The following is a 20,583-nucleotide window of genomic DNA, read 5'->3' as shown; positions in this document are numbered from 1 at the left end:
GTTCTTCCAGGAGAAAGGGGGCAGTCTCCACAGCTGTGAAGTTATTTTGATAGGCTGCAGGCCGTTCGGCCAGGAGACAGGGGAAGGCATACAAAGCACCGGAAGGGTGAGCCAGCCAGCAAGTTTAAAAGTTAAATTTGTAATTCAAGTATGGGTGGTGCATTATCAACACCACGGATTATGCAATGGTTCGCTAACAGTTCACTGCATAGGAGAGAATTGATTAGAGCTCACCGCACCAGGAACGTCATAGCCCGTAGGCTGATGGGCAGGAGACCTTACCCACGTCAGCAATATCGAGCCAGGCATTAGTACCTGGACACGAGTGAGGCTGATTGTGTCAAAAGGCTGCATTTCCGCAGAGACGTTGTCGTGATCTGTGATATACAGAGAGCAGATTTGCAGCCCAGAAGCAGAGCGCCGACTGCCTTGTCTGTTGAAGTGAAGGTAATAGCTGCACTTATCTTCTATGCCTCGATCATTTCAGGCTACAACTGAATGTGTGTGCCATCTCTCAACTTGCAATCCATGCCTGCATTTACCAGGTCACGGCTGCACTGTATGCGCGGAGGAATGACCATCAAGTTCCCAATGACCGCACAAGCAATGCATGACACGGCTGTGGGCTTCTTCAGGATTGCTGGCTTCCCAAAGGTACAGGGCTGTATTGATTGTACCCACATCACCTTGCGAGCACTTGTGGAGGATTCCGAGCTGTACAGGAATAGAAAAGGTTTCCACTCCATTAATGTGCAGCTCGTGTATGTGATGACAAGCAGCGCATCATATCAGTCAATGCGGGATACCCTGGCAGCACTCATGATGCATTCATCCTACACGACAGCGTTATATCTGACATGTTTGAGCAGCAGCCAGAAGGGCAGAGCTGGCTACTGGGAGACAAAGGGTACGGCCTGGCCACCTTGCTCATGACGTCTCTACACGACGCGGACGGAAGCTGACCATAATACAACATGCCGCACATTGTGATGCGCAGCATCATAGAGAGGACCAATTGGCATCATGAAACAGCGTTTCCGATGCCTGGACCATTCCAGAGGCCACTTGCAATACTCTCCTCAGATTGTCGGTCACTTCACTGTTGCATGCTGCATAACTTAGCCATCATGAGGCAGCAGGAGCTGGTAGTGGAACCAGAAGACCCGCATGAGGGGCCAGTGCCTGATAGTCATCATCATCCTCATCCTGCTCTTCCAAATTACTATCAGGAAAGCATGCAAGTGCCTGATGCCGGAGCACGAGGTCGGAGGAGGGCTGTCCATTGTGCTCCTTTAACGATTGCTCGAGCCTTGCGCCAGCAGCTCATCCGTGAATGCTTCAATTACTGATGCCGGAGGGCTCAGCGACAACTGTTGCGCATGGACATGTTTATTTTTTGGAGTTCCTATGTTGTTGTGTTAATGGAACATGATTCAGTTTGAATGAAAAAATATTTTATTGAAAAGTTAGCGTTAGTGTAATATATTTGTTGTATCAAACTTTACTTTTTAATATGACTAAGATCACAAACTTTAAGATCACAAACTTGTAAAGCTACAAAACAATTTCACTGTGGAAAAACGTTACTACAGTTACATCAAGAACAAAAGCAGCAAAGAAAGGCTGCAACCATCTCTCATCCACATCTCGGTGAATGTTCACTTCTTCATGGGGGTGTCATTTGATTGGCGGGGCTGTGTGCCCTTATTGCAGCAGCTAACTCCATGAGGGCCTGTGCCGTCGCTTGCACTCCCTTGGACATTCCCTCCCTCATTTCCCATGTCATTACTGCTATTTCTCCCGTCAGTATCATCACCTCTTCACCCACTGCACTGACACTGCCCACGAGTGATTGGGTAAGCTCATTGGTCTCCATACTCAATGCCACAACCTGAGCTGCATCTGTTGCACGCTGCATCTCAGGAAAGCATGTCTCCAATCTCCTCCTCCTCTGCCTGGGTCTGCCTTGCGGCACCGCTACACTGGGAGCCGCGGGCTGGGACGGTGGGATGCTCGGTGTTCCAGACGGCAGCACTAGAATGGGAGGTGTGGGCTGGGATGGTGTGCGGTCCTGCGTCTTGCATCCAGCACCACTCGAGTGCGAGCCGTGGGCTGGGGCAGTGAGTGTAAACTGCTCCATGATATCACCAGCACCACTGGGACCCGCAATGTCGGAATCAAAACCATGAGAGTGGGAGGCGTAGGCTGGGATGCTGGGGCACTGGCTGTAATCTGCTGGATTACACCAGCAGCATCACTGGGACCCGCAACATCGGAATCAAAACCGTGGAAGGTGGAACCAGAACCTATGCAAGGGGTTGAAACTCTGATGCCCGTTAATGTGGGCTCATAAATATTAATTTGGAAGGTCTCCCCTGAAGACATTTCAGTCATCGCTGCCAGCATCAAGTCTGGATCATCCGCATCTGGCTCTACTGGTTCTTGTTCTGGATCTTCAGGGTTGGCATCATCATCATCTGCAAAATATATCAGAACAGTCAAATGTTTAGCAGCAGAGGAGAGGGCAGGATGGGTGGCATAAGTACTCTCTCACATTGCAGGCCAGGCAGCAGGTTGATTTGAAGGGCCACGATGCATTTTCAGGACTTGCCCTCTTCCTCGCATGCAGGCCCAGCTTTATTGATTGCTTTTCTCCATGTACGACTCATCATAGCAGCTACCCTCTGTTCCAAGGGTGTCAGTGGATGCAGATTTGGCGGGCCTCCTCCTGTTCGAGTTCTTTCCCTTTTTGTTGCCCAATTTCTTCAAAAATTAAAATAAAACTTTTTACAGAGTGCGTCTTTCTGCAGGGTCGGACATACAGATAGTCACATTTACAATTACGATTACATTAAAAAATGAAAATATTACACACTAATTACTTGACCAAGGTCGTGCCTTTTCTTTTTACACTGGCTTCCAGATCTCATGGTATGCACCACTGCGCAGTAATCTTTTGCAACTTGGTTCCAGCGTTTCTTCATTTCTTTGGGTGGCACTTTTATGCTACCTCTGTTGCTGGTATCCAGCTCCTGCCATCTCTGCTCAATGACATTGACTAATATCTCCCCTTCCTCATGCAAGAAATTCTTTGTTCTTGGTGGACGTTGTTCCATTGCTGTATTGAATTGACGCTCTGATTTTTCAAAACACACAGTCCTTATTTTACATGCACCTATGCAGCACTTGTTCTGGAAGTTTAGCAGCAAAAAGCAGCACTCATGATTTCAGCAGGTGATTTCTTCAATAGTATTGCTAAAAGCACTCCTTCAGGCACAGAAGATCACCAAGATTCACTCCAAAGCCTTTCCACAGCTCCATAAAACAAATCAGCACTTTTCCTCATGTACCTTTATATATGGCCGAGTGCCAATGTTTGTATCGCACTGCGCATGCGCGCACGCTCCAACGCACACGTGCTGGGCTTCCGGCACAACAACATCTGCTCTGAGCTAGCCCTCCCCCCCCCCCCCCCCCCACCCCGCGCACTCTAAATCGGCGCAACGCTTTGGCCCCGCCCCCCACTGATCTCTGCGCGCCGAGCTGCTGGGAGGCCGAGAATTCCTCCGTGAAATTTTGACGCGCTTTTGAGCGTGGAAAACGGGCATGGATGTCGGGGCTGTGCCATTCTAGGCACACCCAGAAACTTGAGGCCACTTCCCCCACTCAGCTTATTTTAACAATTGCTATATTATTTATCCTTAAAATTGGGGCCCATGGAACTAATTTCAGAGAGGAAAAAACATTCTCTTTTTAATGAAATTATACGAATTGTGCATTTAATTAAACTCCTAACCAGTTATGTAGCCGTAAAGTCCTCTTCTTCCTTTTTTAGTTGATCTCAGTTCACCAATTGTGTCTCTGGCTATAAATAGTTTCTTCCTGCCTTTCCAGCTCGTAGGAATAAAGAATAATTACTGATGAACGGTGTGCACTTAGTTGCATTGTTTCCAGGCAAGGGTAGGTCTGTTTTCCAAGCTCATCACAGTTCAGTCCATCAGGTGGGGCTGTGTGTCTGTGAACCTCAAAAGTAGTAATCTCGGGATTGCTACCAGTGCCACGTGCTAGTCAGAGTAGGAATCGCAGGATAACACAGATGAATACGTGGCTTGAGCAGTGGTGCAGCAGGGAGGGATTCAAATTCGTGGGGCATTGGAACAGGTTCTGGGGGAGGTGGGACCAGTACAAACTGGACGGTCTGCACTTGGGCAGGACTGGAACCAATGTCCTAGGTGGAGTGTTTGCTAGTGCTGTTGGGGAGGAGTTAAACTAATATGGCAGGGGGATGGGAACCAATACAGGGAGACAGAGGGAAACAAAAAGGAGACAAAAACAAAAGACAGAAAAGAGATGAGTAAAAGTGGAGAGCAGAGAAACCAAAGGCAAGAAACAAAAAGGGCCACTGAATATAAAAGGGCTGCAGGAGGGGTCAAAACTAAAAATCATGGTTTAAAAACTAGGATGAAAACACTCTACCTAAATGTACGCAGCATTCGAAATAAAGTAAATGAGTTGACGGCACAAATCATTACAAATGGGTATGATTTGGTGGCCATTACAGAAACATGGTTGCCGGGTGGCCAAGACTGGGAATTAAACATACAGGGGTATCTGACGATTCAGAAAGATAGGCAAGATGGGAAAGGAGGTGGGGTAGCTCTGTTAATAAAAGATGATATCAGGGCAGTTGTGAGGGATGATATTGGCTCTAATGAACAAAATATTGAGTCATTGTGGGTGGAGATTAGAGATAGTAAGGGGAAAAAGTCACTGGTCGGCGTAGTTTATAGGCCCCCAAATAATAACTTCACGGTGGGGCGGGCAATAATCAAGGAAATAATGGAGGCATGTGAAAAAGGAACGGCAGTAGTCATGGGGGATTTTAACCTACATATCGATTGGTCAACTCAAATCGCACGGGGTAGCCTGGAGGAGGAATTCATAGAATGCATACGGGATTGTTTCTTAGAACAGTATGTAACAGAACCTACAAGGGAGCAAGCCATCTTAGATCTGGTCCTGTGTAATGAGACAGGAAAAATAAATGATCTCCTCGTAAAAGATCCTCTCGGAATGAGTGATCACAATATGGTTGAATTTGTAATACAGATTGAGGATGAGGAAGTTGTCAGAAACGAGCGTACTATGCTTAAACAAAGGGGACTACAGTGGGGATGAGGGCAGAGTTGGCTAAAGTAGACTGGAAACCAGGACTAAACGGTGGCACAATTGAGGAACAGTGGATGACTTTTAAGGAGCTCTTTCATAGTGCGCAACAAAAATATATTCCAGTGAAAAAGAAGGGTGGCAAGAGAAGGGATAACCAGCCGTGGATAACCAAGGAAATAAAGGAAAGTATCAAATCAAAGACCAATGCATATAAGGTGGCCAAGGTTAGTGGGAAACTAGAGGATTGGGAAAATTTTAAACAACAGCAAAGAATGACTAAAAAAGCAATAAAGAAACGGAAGATAGATTACGAAGGTAAACTTGCGCAAAACATAAAAACAGATAGTAAAAGCTTTTACCGGTATATAAAACGAAAGAGTGACTAAAGTAAATGTTGGTCCCTTAGAAGATGAAAAGGGGGATTTAATAATGAGAAATGTGGAAATGGCTGAGACCTTAAACAATTATTTTGCTTCCGTCTTCATAGTGGAAGACACAAAAACCATGCCAAAATTTGCAGGCCACAGGAATGTGGGAAGGGAGGACCTTGAGACAATGAGTATCACTAGGGGGGTAGTGCTGGACAGGCTAATGGGACTGAAGGTAGACCAGTCCCCTGGTCCTGATGAAATGCATCCCAGGATATTAAAAGAGATGGCGGAAGTTATCGCAGATGCATTCATTATAATGTACCAAAATTCTCTGGACTCTGGGGAGGTACCAACGGATTGCAAAGCAGCTAATGTAACGCCTCTGTTTTTAAAAAAAACAGGGCAGGCAAAAGGCAGGTAACTATAGGCCGGTTAGTTTAACATCTGTAGTGGGGAAAATGCTTGAAGCTATCATTAAGGAAGAAATAGCGGGACATCTAGATAGGAATAGTGCAATCAAGCAGACGCAGATTGGATTCATGAAAGGGAAATCATGTTTAACTAACTTACTGGAATTCTTTGAGTTTATAACGAGCATGGTGGATAGAGGTGTACCGATGGATGTGGTGTATTTAGATTTCCAAAAGGCATTCGATAAGGTGCCACACAAAAGGTTACTGCAGAAGATAAAGGTATGTGGAGTCAGGAAATGTGTTAGCATGGATAGAGAATTGGCTGGCGAACAGAAAGCAGAGAGTTGGGATAAATGGGTCCTTTTCGGGTTGGAAATCAGTGGTTAGTGGTGTGCCACAGGGATCAGTGCTGGGACCACAACTGTTTACAATATACATAGATGACCTAGAAGAGGGGACAGTGTAGTGCAACAAAATTTGCAGATGACACTAAGATTAATGGGAAAGCGGGTTGTGTAGAGGACTCAGACTGCAAGGAGATTTGGATAGGTTAAGCAAATGGGCTAAGGTTTGGCAGCTGGAATACAATGTCGGAAAGTGTGAGGTCATCCACCTTGGGGGGGAAAAAAACAGTAAAAGGGAATATTATTTGAATGGGGAGAAATTACAACATGCTGTGGTGCAGAGGGACCTATGAATCCCAAAAGGTTAGTTTGCAGGTGCAGCAGGTAATCAGGAAGGCGAATGGAATGTTGGCCTTCATTGCGAGAGGGATGGAGTACAAAAGCAGGGAGGTCTTGCTGCAACTGTATAAGGTATTGGTAAGGCCGCACCTGGAGTACTGCGTGCAGTTTTGGTCACCTTACTTAAGGAAGGATATACTAGCTTTGGAAGGGGTACAGAGACAATTCACTAGGCTGATTCCAGAAATGAGGGGGTTACCTTATGATTATAGATTGAGTAGACTGGGTCTTTACTCGTTGGCGTTCAGAAGGATGAGGGGTGATCTTATAGAAACATTTAAAATCATGAAAGGGATAGACAAGATGGAGGCAGAGAGGTTGTTTCCACTGGTCGGGGAGACTAGAACTAGGGGGCACAGCCTCAAAATACGGTGGAGCCAATTTAAAACCGAGTTGAGAAAGAATTTCTTCTCCCAGAGGGTTGTGAATCTGTGGAATTCTCTGCCCAAGGAAGCAGTTGAGGCTAGCTCATTGAATGTTTTCAAGTCAAAGATAGATAGATTTTTACCCAATAAGGGAATTAAGGGTTACGGGGAGAGGGCGGGTAAGTGGAGCTGAGTCCACGACCAGATCAGCCATGATCTTATTGAATGGCGGAGCAGGCTCCAGGGGCTAGATGGCCTACTCCTGTTCCTAATTCTTATGTTCTTATGAACCATATCAAGCCATCTGTGAAATTCCTTTGGTAAAATTCTTATGCCAGAAGACTTGATTTATAGTCAACAGTGGCACCAAAATGCTGCATCTTGGGTTCATGCAATACTGGACTGTGATCAGGCATGCTTGAAGTAGTACTTTGCTGTGCATTTTCATGATTGAATTACAGTGAACTATGACTTCTTGTCTGGCTCTAATGTGACTGACTAGGTTTTGCTTGCTTCTAGCCTGTATTTTCTATATATAAAATTCCACTGGGAATTAAAATTTGCACGATGAGTTTGTGTTTAAGTACTTTGTTCTAAATCCTTACCATTTTCTTATTTCATTGCCTCATGCTTGCATTCTTCATGGACACTTGACTTCCCTTTGTTCGTAAGTTTTCTCTCCCTCTCCCCTTTCCCGTGCAGATGCTGACTTGTCCTGGATTGTGATTCACAGCCATTTGCAGGCTTTGACTCCTCCAAGCGTCCATCACTTGCATGATCTTTAATAGCGAGCAGGCAGTTTATTTGACCCAATCATTTTCTCACCTGACTTCCACAAGCAAGTTTCCATCCGAAGTCGCTGGATTGCAATTGAGTATGAACGTTGGATAATTTTCCGTTTCCTTAATGCAGACCACTGTTGTCCTGTCTGAGACTATTTAACTCTACAAACCAGGGATTGAACCTGGAATATCCTCATCTGTATTGTCCAATACACCAACAGACCATGCATTTTCCACCAAGCCATTGGGTCCGTTAGTCAGTAAGACTTCATTTATTTCATGCTACTTTTCTTTCAAGCACCTATTGTCTTGCTCAATATGTTAGCAGTTTACCCACCAACTCATTTGCAAACTAGTTCTTAACCTTTTCCCAAGCCACTGATCAGCATAACAAATATTCTTCCACAGCTGTTCTGCTGATGTATTTGACTAGATGGACTTGTATCAGAACCCATTTTGTGGGGTTCTACTATACTTTGAGATTGTGACGTGATCATGGGTATAGTTATCAATCTATACTAACAGTCCCATTGCCTTCAATATAATTACTCAAAGTTTCTAAAATGTCTGCAAGAGTCCAAGTAAATCATTCAAATAGGATTGGCTCTTGGATCGTACCATGCAGGTGTAGATACTGGATTCTTTTCCCTTCAATCTGTTTCAGCTAATTCACTGGCACACGAACACTTTTAGTCTTAGCAACATAAGACCTTTATTCTGTAGATTCTCCGGCCGGGACCTGTTAAGATAAAGGGAACACTCTCGATTCGAGCCTGTCCACCTTTCTCCTGACAAGTCTCGTAACAGTACAAAAGCTCAACACTTATACATTGTTACAGCAGAACACATTTGAGTGACACTGTTTATACAATCATTGGTCGATTTCCCCCATAGCATACCCAATTGCAGGCTAACAACTCTCCAAATAGGGCGGGCTCCAGGGATGTGTTTATTGTTTCGATTTTCATAGCATTTCCCTATTTCATAGCTGGATATAGCAGCCCCTCGTCTGACTCATGTCTGACTTTGCTTTTCGCGTAACTCGTGTTTGACCACATCTGAGTAACCCCTTTTTGTGCTGACGTAGTTATCACAGCTTGACATCTTTGGTCAGCCATTTACCCATGATTCTTTCTAAAAGCCATTCTACACAAACTATTCTTCATAAACTATTCTCCTATTGCCTCTTCTCCTTCGATACACGTTCGCTGTCTTGCTATATACATTCTCACAGGAGATAAGAGAGGAGCAGACCAAGACTTCACTCTGACAACCTTGCAAAGCTTAGCTGTCTGCTCAGAATCAATTAGCAGCTTTGTCACTGGAATACTTTAGAAATCTACAGTGCATAACACATTTTCCTGTAACGCTTTGTCCGTAGTAATCTGATGTCTTTTTATTAAGCATATTCAAATAAGTTATTACTGTTATCTTAAAATCACCTAGAATCTTTGTCAACTCTTGAAAACCATATAAATCTTTTAATAATTCAAAGAGTTTACTCTATGAGTAGCTGAAATATATAGACTATATACTCCTGTGAAGTGCCTTGGGATGTTTTACTACATTAAAGGTGCGTTGAGTGTCAGCTGTGGCTCAGTGGGTAGCACACTCTCCTCTGAGTCAGAAGGTTATGGGTTCAAGTCCCACTCCAGGGCCATGGGCGCATAAATCTAAGCTAACACTGCAGTACTGCACTGGAGTGAGTGTTGCACTATCGGAGGTGCCGTCTTTCAATTGCGATGTTAACCCGAGGCCCCATCTCTCGGGTGGATGTAAAAGATCCCAATGAGAATGTAGATAGAAGGTTTGCGAATGTGTTAGTAAGGGATCATGGGAAAATGGCCAAGAGAAATTGTCCAGCTGCGATATTTGCCCTGTCGACACAAACAAAGGATTACTCAGAGTTGTGGTCAAACACGAGTTACGTGAAAAGCGAAGTCGGGTATAAGTCAGACGCTATAACAAGCCATAAAATAGGGAAATACGAAGCACCAAAACTGTAAACACGCTAGGCCTAGTGCCCGCCCTGTCTGGGGGACCTGTCGGCCTGCCATTGGATGTATTCTGGGGGAAGCAGAAAGTGATTGGATGAACTACGTGCTAATCAAATGTGTTCTGTTTTGAAAATGTATAACTGCTGTGGTTTCGCGCTGTAACGAGACTTGTCAGGAGAGAGGTGGACAGGCTCAAATCGAGAGTGTTCCCTTTATCTTAACAGGTCCTGGCCGGAGAATCTCGAATAAAGGTCTTATGTTGCTAAGACTAAAAGTGTTCGTGTGTCAGTGAATTCGCTGAAATAGATTGAAGGGAAAAGAATCCAGAATCAACACCATGGCACTATTTCGAAGAGCAGGGGAGTTATCCCAGGTGTCCTGGCCAATATTCATCCCTCAAATCATAGAAACATAGAAAATAGGTGCAGGAGTAGGCCATTCGGCCCTTCTAGCCTGCACCGCCATTCAATGAGTTCATGGCTGAACATGTAACTTCAGTACCCCATTCCTGCTTTCTCGCCGTACCCCTTGATCCCCCTAATAGTAAGGACTTCATCTAACTCCTTTTTGAATATATTTAGTGAATTGGCCTCAACAACTTTCTGTGGTAGAGAATTCCACAGGTTCACCACTCTCGGTGAAGAAATTCCTCCTCATCTCGGTCCTAAATGGCTTATCCCTTATCCTTAGACTGTGTCCCCTGGTTCTGGATTCCCCAACATTGGGAACATTCTTCCTGCATCTAACCTGTCTAACCCCGTCAGAATTTTAAACGTTTCGATGAGGTCCCCTCTCATTCTTCTGAACTCCAGTGAATACAAGCCCAGTTGATCCAGTCTTTCTTGATAGGTCAGTCCCGCTATCCTGGGAATCAGTCTGGTGAACCTTCGCTGCACTCCCTCAATAGCAAGAATGTCCTTCCTCAGGTTAGGAGACCAAAACTGTACACAATACTCCAGGTGTGGCCTCACCAAGGCCCTGTACAACTGTAGCAACACCTCCCTGCCCCTGTACTCAAATCCCCTCGCTATGAAGGCCAACATGCCATTTGCTTTCTTAACCGCCTGCTGCACCTGCATGCCAACCTTCAATGACTGATGTACCATGACACCCAGGTCTCTTTGCACCTCCCCTTTTCCTAATCTGTCACCATTCAGATAATAGTCTGTCTCTCTGTTTTTACCACCAAAGTGGATAACCTCACATTTATCCACATTATACTTCATCTGCCATGCATTTGCACACTCACCTAACCTATCCAAGTCGCTCTGCAGCCTCATAGCATCCTCCTCGCAGCTTACACTGCCACCCAACTTAGTGTCATCCGCAAATTTGGAGATACTACATTTAATCCCTCGTCTAAATCATTAATGTACAGTGTAAACAGCTGGGGCCCCAGCACAGAACCTTGCGGTACCCCACTAGTCACTGTCTGCCATTCTGAAAAGTCCCCATTTACTCCTACTCTTTGCTTCCTGTCTGACAACCAGTTCTCAATCCATGTCAGCACACTACCCCCAATCCCATGTGCTTTAACTTTGCACATTAATCTCTTGTGTGGGACCTTGTCGAAAGCCTTCTGAAAGTCCAAATATACCACATCAACTGGTTCTCCCTTGTCCACTCTACTGGAAACATCCTCAAAAAATTCTAGAAGATTTGTCAAGCATGATTTCCCTTTCACAAATCCATGCTGACTTGGACCTATCATGTCACCTCTTTCCAAATCAACATAACATTTAAAAAAAAAACAGATTATCTGATCATTATCACATTGCTGTTTGTGAAAACTTGCTGTGAGCAAATTGGTTGCTGTGTTTCCCACATTATAACAGTGACTACACTCCAAAAGTACTTCATTGCCTGTAAAGAGCTTGAGACGTCCGGTAGTCATGAAAGGTGCTATATAAATGCAAGTCATTTTGTTGAAAGTTCCAGGTTCAGGTTGCTGTTTGTGCTGAGTAGGAACCTAGCATTGCTATCCTTCACTAAGCACAAATTTAATAGTTTTTTAAAATGATACTCCCACCAAGAACCTGCACAACTAGAAACATAGAAATTTACAGCGCAGAAGGAGGCCATCTCGGCCCATCGTGTCCACGCTGGCTGACAAAGAGCCGCACGGCCCTTGGTCAGCAGCCATAAAGGTTATATATAAATATAAGCTGTGGGAAGATTTCTGGTTAAGATGAGAATTTTCAAAAGTTTGAATTTGAAATGTTTGCATTTTTATTTGTTTTCTAATTCATACGTTTCTTTACTGCTTGGCTCAGTAGAACATTCATCTAGGTTAGCAGGTTGTGGGTTCAAGCCTTGCTCTAGAGGTGCCGTCTTTTGAGAGACTTTAAACTGAGTTAAACAAGTGTAATCTTCATCAGAACAAACTCTGTTCCCGAGACACTGACTCCATCCCTTTCCCCAACTCCTGTCTGAGGCTGAACAAGACTGTTTGCAACCTTGGTGTCATATTTGACCCTGAAATGAGCTGTTGACCACATATCCGCAGCATAACTAAGACCGCCTATTTCCACCTCCGTAACATCGCCCGTCTCCACCCTTGCCTCAGCTCATCCGTTGCTGATGCCATCATCCATGCTTTTGTTACCTCTAGACTTGATTATTCCAACGCACCCCTGGCTGGCCCACATTCTATCCTACGTAAACTAGAGGCAATCCAAAACTCGGCTGGCCATGTCGTAACTCGCATCAAGTCCCATTCACCCATCACCCCTGTGCTCGCTGACCTACATTGGCTTCCAGTTAAGCAACACCTCTTTCAAAATTCTCATCCTTATTTTCAAATCCCTCCATGGCCTTGCCCCTCCCTATCTCTGCAATCTCTTCTAGCCCCACAACCCCCAGAGATGTCTGCGCTCCTCTAATTCTGCCCTTCTGAACATTTCTGATTAGATTCGCTCAACCATTGGTGGCTGTGCCTTACATAAGAACATAAGAAATAGAAGCAGGAGTAGGCCATTAGGCCTCTCGAGCCTGCTCCGCCATTTAATACGATTATGGCTGATCCAATCCTGGACTCTGGTCCATTTCCCTGCCCGAGCCCCATAACCCTTTATTCCCTTATCGGTTAAGAAACTGTCCATCTCTGTCTTAAATTTATTCAATGACTCAGCTTCCACAACTCTCTGAGGCAGCAAATTCCACAGATTTACAACCCTCAGAAGAAATTTCTCCTCCTCTCTGTTTTAAATGGGTGGCCACTTATTCTAAGATTCTGCCCCATAGTTCTAGTCTCCCCTATCAATGGAAACATCCTCTCTGTATCCACCTTGTCAAGCCCCCTCATAATCTTATACGTTTCGATAGGATCACTTCTCATTCTTCTGAATTCCAATGAATAGAGGCCCAACCTACTCAATTTTTCCTCATAAGTCAACCCCCTCATCTCCAGAATCAACGTAGTGTACCTTCTCTGAACTGCCTCCAAAGCAAGTGTATCCTTTCTTAAATATGGAAACCAAAACTGTATGCAGTATTCCAGGTGTGGCCTCACCAATACCCTGTATAACTGTAGCAAAATTGCCCTGCTTTTATACTCCAATGCCTTTGCAATAAAGGCCGATTCCATTGGCCTTCCTGATCACTTGCTGTACCTGCATACTATCCTTTTGTGTTTCATGTACCAAGACCCCCAGGTCCCGCTGTACTGCGGTACTTTGCAACTTTTCTCCATTTAAATAATAACTTGCTCTTTGGCAGAAAAAAAAAATGCATAACCTCACACTTTCCAACATTATACTTTGTATCGTCAGCAAACTTGGCTACGTTACACTCTGTCCCTTCATCCAAGTCGTTAATATAGATTGTAAATAATTGGGGTCCCAGCACTGATCCCTGCGGCACCCACTAGTTACTGATTGCTAACTTGAGAATGAACCATTTATGCTGACTCTGTTTTCTGTTAGTTAGCCAATCCTCTCTTCGTGCTAATATATTCTCCCCAACCCCGTGAACTTCTATCTTATGCAGTGACCTTTTATGTGGCACCTTGTCAAATGCCTTCTGGAAGTTCAAATACACCTCATCCATTGGTTCCCCTTTATCCACCCTGTTCGTTACATCCAGCAAATTTGTCAAACATGACTTCCCCCTTCATAAATCCATGCCGACTCTGCCTGACTGAATTATGCTTTTCCAAATGTATTACTACTGCTTCTTTAATAATGGACTCCAACATTTTTCCAACCACAGATGTTAGGCTAACTGGTCTATAGTTTCCTGCTTTTTGTCTGCCTCCTTTTTTATAAAGAGGGGTGTTACATTTGCAGTTTTCTAATCTGCTGGGACCTCCCCAGAATCCAGGGAATTTTAGTAAATTACAACCAATGCATCCCCAATCCCTGCTGATACTTAAGACCCTAGGATGCAAGCCATCAGGTCAAGGGGTTTATCTGCCTTTAGTCCCATTATCTTACTGAGTACCACCTCCTTAGTGATTGTGATTGTGTTAAGTTCCTCCCCCCACCCCCTACCCCCCAATAGCCCCTTTACTGTCCACTGTTGGACTATTTTTACTGTAAAGATTGATACAAAATATTTGTTCAGAGTTTCTGCCATTTCCATGTTCCTCATTACTAATTCCTGGGTCTTGCTTTACTTTAGCCACTCTTTTCCTTTTTATATATCTATAGAAACTCTTACTATCTGTTTTTATATTTTGTGCTAGTTTACTTTCATAGTCTTATCTTCTCTTTCTTAATCATTTTTTTAGTCGTTCTTTGCTGGCTTTTAAAAGCTTCCCAAAATTCTGTCCTCCCACTAGTTTTGGCCACTTTGTATGCCCTTGTTTTTAATTGGATACCGTTCTTTCTTTCTTTAGTTAGCCACAGGTGGCTATCTTTTACACCCTTTCCTCACTGGAATTTATTCTTGAGAGTTGTGAAATATCTCCTTAAATGTACGCCACTGTTCATCAATCGTCCTACACTTTAATCTGTTTTCCCAGTCTGCTTTAGCCGACACTGCCCTCATATCTTCATAGTCTCCTTTATTTAAGCTTAGTATGCTGGTTTGAGATCCAACTTTCTTGCCCTCCATCTGAATTTGAAATTCAACCATGCTATGATCACTCATTCCAAGGGGATCCTTCTGTTGCCTAGGCTCCAAGCTCTGGAACTCCCTGCCTAAACGCCTCCGCCTTTCCACCTCTCTTTTCTCATATCTTTCACCAAGCTTTTGGATACCTGCGCTAATTTCTACTTATGCGGCTTGTCAAATTTTTATCGCATGATACTCCTGTGAAGTGCCTTGGGACATTTCACTATGTTAAAGATGCTATATAAATACAAGTTGTTGTTGTTGAACATGAAGCATTAATTTACATTAGTCTTTTCAGATGCTGACTGACCTGTGCAATTTCAGCACTTGTCATTCTTCCCCCTTTAGCCTCATATCAACAAGGGGAGTTAAGTTTTAGTATTTGTAGAAGTGTGGATCTTCATTTTTCATTTTTTTTCCCCCCCAATTTTAAACTTTGGACAATGCATCTTAGAATTGAATACCAATTGATGCTGGTAGCACTGACCTTTGCACTTGAATGTATCATTTTTAAAAGGATGTTTTTCATTTTTGTCTGTCTTTTCCCCCATAATGGCAGGAGGAGGAACTCTACGCTTGTCAGAGAGGCTGCAGGCTGTTCTCCATTTGTCAGTTTGTGGATGATGGTGCTGACTTAAACCGGACCAAGAATGAATGTGAATCTGGTAAGACTTTGAACTGTGTGGTTTGCCACAGTGTGCTGTGGTGATGTACAGAAAATTTGGCTAAACTAGAACCTGATAATCGTGTGGATTATGTTAGATTTTTTTTTAAAAACTGGAAAGCAATGACAGGAGTGGTCCAAGTCAGCATGGATTTATGAAAGGGAAACCATGCTTGACAAATCTTCTAGAATTTTTTTGAGGATGTAACGAGTAGAGTGGATAAGGGAGAACCAGTGGATGTGGTGCATTTGGACTTTCAAAAGGCTTTTGACAAGGTTCCACACACGAGATTGGTGTGCAAAATTAAAGCACATGGTATTGAGGGTAATGTACTGACGTGGATAGAGAACTGATTGGCAGACAGAAAGCAGAGAATCGGAATAAACTGGTCCTTTTTCAGAATGGCAGGCAGTGACTAGTAGGGTGCTGCAGGGCTCAGTGCTGGGACCCCAACTATTTACAATATACATCAATGATTTAGATGAAGGAATTGAGTGTAATATCTCCAAGTTTGCAGATGACACTAAGCTGGGTGGCTGTGTGAGCTGTGAGGAGGATGCTAAGAGGCTGCAGGATGACTTGGACAGGTTAGGTAAGTGGGCAAATGCATGGCAGATGCAGTATAATGTGGATAAATGTGAGGTTATCCACTTTGGTGGCAAAAACATGAAGGCAAAATATTATCTGAATGGCGGCAGATTACGAAAAGGGGAGGTGCAACGTGACCTGGGTGTCATGGTACGTCGGTCATTGAAGGTTGGCATGCAACTACAGCAGGCGGTGAAGAAGACAAATGTTGGCCTTCATAGCTAGGGGATTTGAGTATTGGAGCAGGGAGGTCTTACTGCAGTTGTACAGGGCCTTGGTAAGGCCTCACCTGGAATATTGTGTTCAGTTTTGGTCATCTAATCTGAGGAAGGACATTCTTGCTATTGAGGGAGTGCAGCGAAGGTTCACCAGACTGATTCCCAGGATGGCGGGACTGACATATGAGGAAAGACTGGATTAACTGGGCCTTTATACATTGGAATTTAGAAGGATGAAAGGGGATCTCATAGAAACATATAAAGTTCTGACGGGACTGGACAGGTTAGATGCAGGAAGAATGTTCCCGATGTTGGGGAAGTCCAGAACCAGGGGACACAGTCTAAGGATAAGGGGTAAGCCATTTAGGACCGAGATGAGGAGAAACTTCTTCACTGAGTTGTTAACCTGTGGAATTCTCTACTGCAGAGAGTTGTTAATGCCAGTTCGTTGGATATATTCAAGAGGGAGTTAGATATGGCCCTTATGGCTAAAGGGATCAAGGGGTATGGAGAGAAAGCAGGAAAGGAGTACTGAGGTGAATGATCAGCCATGATCTTGAATGGTGGTGCAGGCTCGAAGGGCCGAATGGCCTACTCCTGCACCTATTTTCTATGTTTCTACGCTGCTAGCTCTGCATCGCTGTTTACAGGTAGCACAATCACATGTGCACAGCGCTCTGATTGGTGGCATCCATTTGTAAATTATTTTTTTAACAACAAAGAACTGTTTCTAGTCAACTTTTTGCTACCATTAAGGTCAAAAGTGAAATTTAGAAAGTTATGCAAAGCCAGAGAGGTGTAATGCAGACTCTGTGGCGTGACTCTTAATCTGTACTCCACATATTGGGCCCAAGTTTCCACATGATTTGCGCCTGATTTTTAGGAGCAACTGGTGGAGAACGGACTATCTTAGAAATCGCAATTCTCTACATTTTTTTTTCTGCCGTTCTAGTGAGGTAGAACAGTTCTACTTTGGAACAGAATTTTTTCTTCAAAAGGGGGCGTGTCCGGCCACTGACGCCTGATTTCAAAGTTTCCACAGTGAAAACGTACTCCAAACTAAAGTAGAATGGAGCAAGTGAAGATTTTTGTAGAACTGAAAAAACCTGTTCTACACATTAAAAAATCAGGCGCAGGTTACAAATTAGGCGTCCAGAACGAGGTGGGGGGGGAGGGGGGTTGGGGAAGGGAACTCATTAAATTCTACAATCAATCCTTATTTATACTTCTACAAATATTATACAAATAAATCCAACCTGAATAAACATTTATAAGCAAAGAAAAGATTAAATAAACCATCTTCCTACCTGTGTGAAAGTGCTTCAGCCATCGTTTGTTGCCGCGGGGGGTGGGGAAGGAAACCGCCGTTTGTTGCCGCGGAGGGGAGGGAGGGGAAGGAGACAGCGGTTTGTTGCCACGGGGGGAGGGGAAGGAAACCGCCGTTTGTTGCCGCGGAGGGGAGGGAGGGGAAGGAGACAGCGATTTGTTCCCGTGGAGGGGAGGGAGGGGAAGGAGACAGCGGTTTGTTGCTGTGGAGGGGAAGGAGACAGCCGTTTGTTGCCACCGTGGAGGGGAGGGAGGGGGAGGAAACCGCCGTTTGTTGCCGTGGAGGGGAGGGAGGGGAAGGGGAAGGAGACAGCGGTTTGTTGCCGTGGAGGGGAAGGAGACAGCCGTTTGTTGCCACCGTGGAGGGGAGGGAGGGGGAGGAAACCGCCGTTTGTTGCCGTGGAGGGGAGGGAGGGGAAGGGGAAGGAGACAGCGGTTTGTTGCCGCCGTGGAGGGGAGGGAGGGGGAGGTGACAGCGGTTTGTTGCCGTGGAGGGGAAGGAGACAGCCGTTTGTTGCCACCGTGGAGGGGAGGGAGGGGGAGGAAACCGCCGTTTGTTGCCGTGGAGGGGAGGGAGGGGAAGGGGAAGGAGACAGCGGTTTGTTGCCGCCGTGGAGGGGAGGGAGGGGGAGGAAACCGCTGTTTGTTGCCATGGAGGGTGGGGAGGGGAAGGAGACAGTGAGAAGGCTGCAAGAAGCCTCTGTGCTGATGGCAATGTGCTTTTATTAAAAAATGTTCAAAAATTAAACGGCTACAAAGAACTACAAAAATGGCCGAGTGCCAATGTTTCCTTCACACTGCGCGTGCGCGAACGCTCCAACGCGCACGCGCAGCGTTGCCGTCAGGAAAAAAAATAGTACCCGCCCCCTCCCACTTACAAAATCGGCGCGAGTGTAGGCGCCGCGCCAAACAGACAAGGAGCTGCAAAGCGCTCGAGAATAGCGCGTTTTTTTTTAGCCGCGAAAAACGGGCGCCCAGCTCGGAGGGGCGCCCGTTTTTTATCCTGTGGAAACTTGGGCCCAAAATTGTATCCATGTAATGTGGTTTAGCCTCATATTGATGTCATATAACTGACCTATAAACCAGTCTTTCAGTATGTTGTCCAGTTAGCTTACAGGTGAGTCACTGATGACGTTTTATAAGGAAATAGAATGAAATGGTCACTGGTAAGAGCTGTGTTCTTTGAGCATCAGTTGTGGTGACTAGCCATCTTGCACATGCAGAACAAAAACAGTGATGATGTTGCCAAGGGTCCTATGTCACAGGTAGTCATATAACATTTGTATGTAGTATTCTTGGTGCATAATAGCTTCACTGTAGCTAAAGCTCTTTTTGGTTAACCAATAGCATTTCAGCAATAACATTAAAAATGGGTTGTGTTTGGGATGTAGTTGCTGGTTTGAATTAAATCTCTGCCTCAAGTCACACTGTCTATGCCAACTGAACCATAGAGGAAGCATACCTCCTGTCTTTTTAAAAATGTTTTTTGTGGGCCACTCACCATTCCCATGTGAGACATAGGCACACAATCTACCTACCTCTGGATATTTGGCAGTGTTGTTGCACAGCAGAAGGGATTGTGAGAACAGACGAGTCTTTATTGCTCTCCTTCAAATACACAAACCATTGGAAATTCTGTATGACTCCGTTATTGACCATTTCAGTGTCACGGGAGAGTTTATTCAAGGTATTGTTTGACTCTGGGGCTGATGGTTAGTGTAGTACGGAAAATGCTAGAATCTATTATTATGGATGTGATAACAGAATTTATGAAACAAAATTAGGGCTCGTGGGATTGGGGGTAATATTCCAGCATGGATTGAGGATTGGTTAACAGACACGAAACACAGAGTAGGAATAAACATATCATTTTCAGATTGGCAGGCAGTAAGTAACTAGTGGGGTGCTGCAATGATCGGTGCTTGGGCCTCAGCTATTCACAATCTATAATCAATGATTTGGATGAGGGGACCAAATGTAATATATCCAAGTTTGCTGATGATACAAAGCTAGATAAGTTATCAGGAGGGTGCAGAGGCTTCAAGGGGATATAGACAAGCTAAGTGAATGGGCAAGAATGTGGCAAATGGAATATAGGTCCCAAGTTTCGGCCCGCGCCGAAAACGGCGCACCTCCGAGCTGGACGCCTGTTCTTCGCGCCTAAAAGTGCGCTAGAAAAAAACTTCGATATTCTCCGGCTCCTCGGAGCTCGATCTCAGCTTGGCGCGGGGGGCGGAGCCAAACACTCGCGCGATTCTGTAAGTAGTGGGGGGCGGGTCCAATTTAAATGAATCAACGTGGTGCCGGCAACCCTGCGCGTGCGCGTTGGAGCGTGCGCGCACGCGCAGTGTCAAACAAACATTGGCACTGGCCATTTTTAAAAGGACTCGGCTGCCGTCGAGCCACTGACGCCGCCCCTTAAGCGTGGCCAAATGGCCTCAGCCCCCTTGAAAAGCTGCGTGCGTCCGGTGTTGATCCTTCGGCTGCCGGCCAGCCACTGACGCCACTCCTATCCCATGGCCAAATGGCCTCAGCCCCCTTGAAAAGCTGCGTGCGTCTGGTGTTGATCCTTCGGCTGCCGGCCAGCCACTGACGCCGCTCCTATCCCATGGCCAAATGGCCTCAGCCCCCTTGAAAAGCTGCATGCGTCCGGTGTTGATCCTTCGGCTGCCGGCCAGCCACTGACGCCACTCCTATCCCATGGCCAAATGGCCTCAGCCCCCTTGAAAAGCTGCGTCCGGTGTTGATCCTTCGGCTGCCGGCCAGCCACTGACGCCGCTCCTATCCCATGGCCGAATGGCCTCAACCCCCCCTTGAAAAGCTGCGTGCCTCCGGTGTTGATCCTTCGGCTGCCGGCCAGCCACTAAGAGAATGACGGCCTGCCAGCAGCT

The 20,583-nt window shown here is 45.3% G+C and overlaps 1 protein-coding gene across 1 annotated transcript in view; it reads left to right on the top strand.

Moving 5' to 3' along the window:
* The window catches only part of tmem59 (transmembrane protein 59), a 55,831-nt gene that overhangs the window by 11,040 nt on the left and 24,208 nt on the right, over nucleotides 1-20,583 (top strand). Inside the window, exon 2 of the mRNA XM_070887227.1 lies at nucleotides 15,455-15,560. Coding sequence (XP_070743328.1) covers nucleotides 15,455-15,560 — 106 coding nt within the window. The remainder of the gene's footprint in view (nucleotides 1-15,454; nucleotides 15,561-20,583) is intronic.

Source organism: Pristiophorus japonicus, chromosome 8 (assembly GCF_044704955.1).
Source record: "Pristiophorus japonicus isolate sPriJap1 chromosome 8, sPriJap1.hap1, whole genome shotgun sequence".
Classification (NCBI taxonomy): domain Eukaryota; kingdom Metazoa; phylum Chordata; class Chondrichthyes; family Pristiophoridae; genus Pristiophorus; species Pristiophorus japonicus.
The sequence above is the reverse complement of the archived record's forward strand: the minus strand, read 5'-3'. Positions and strand labels throughout refer to the sequence as shown.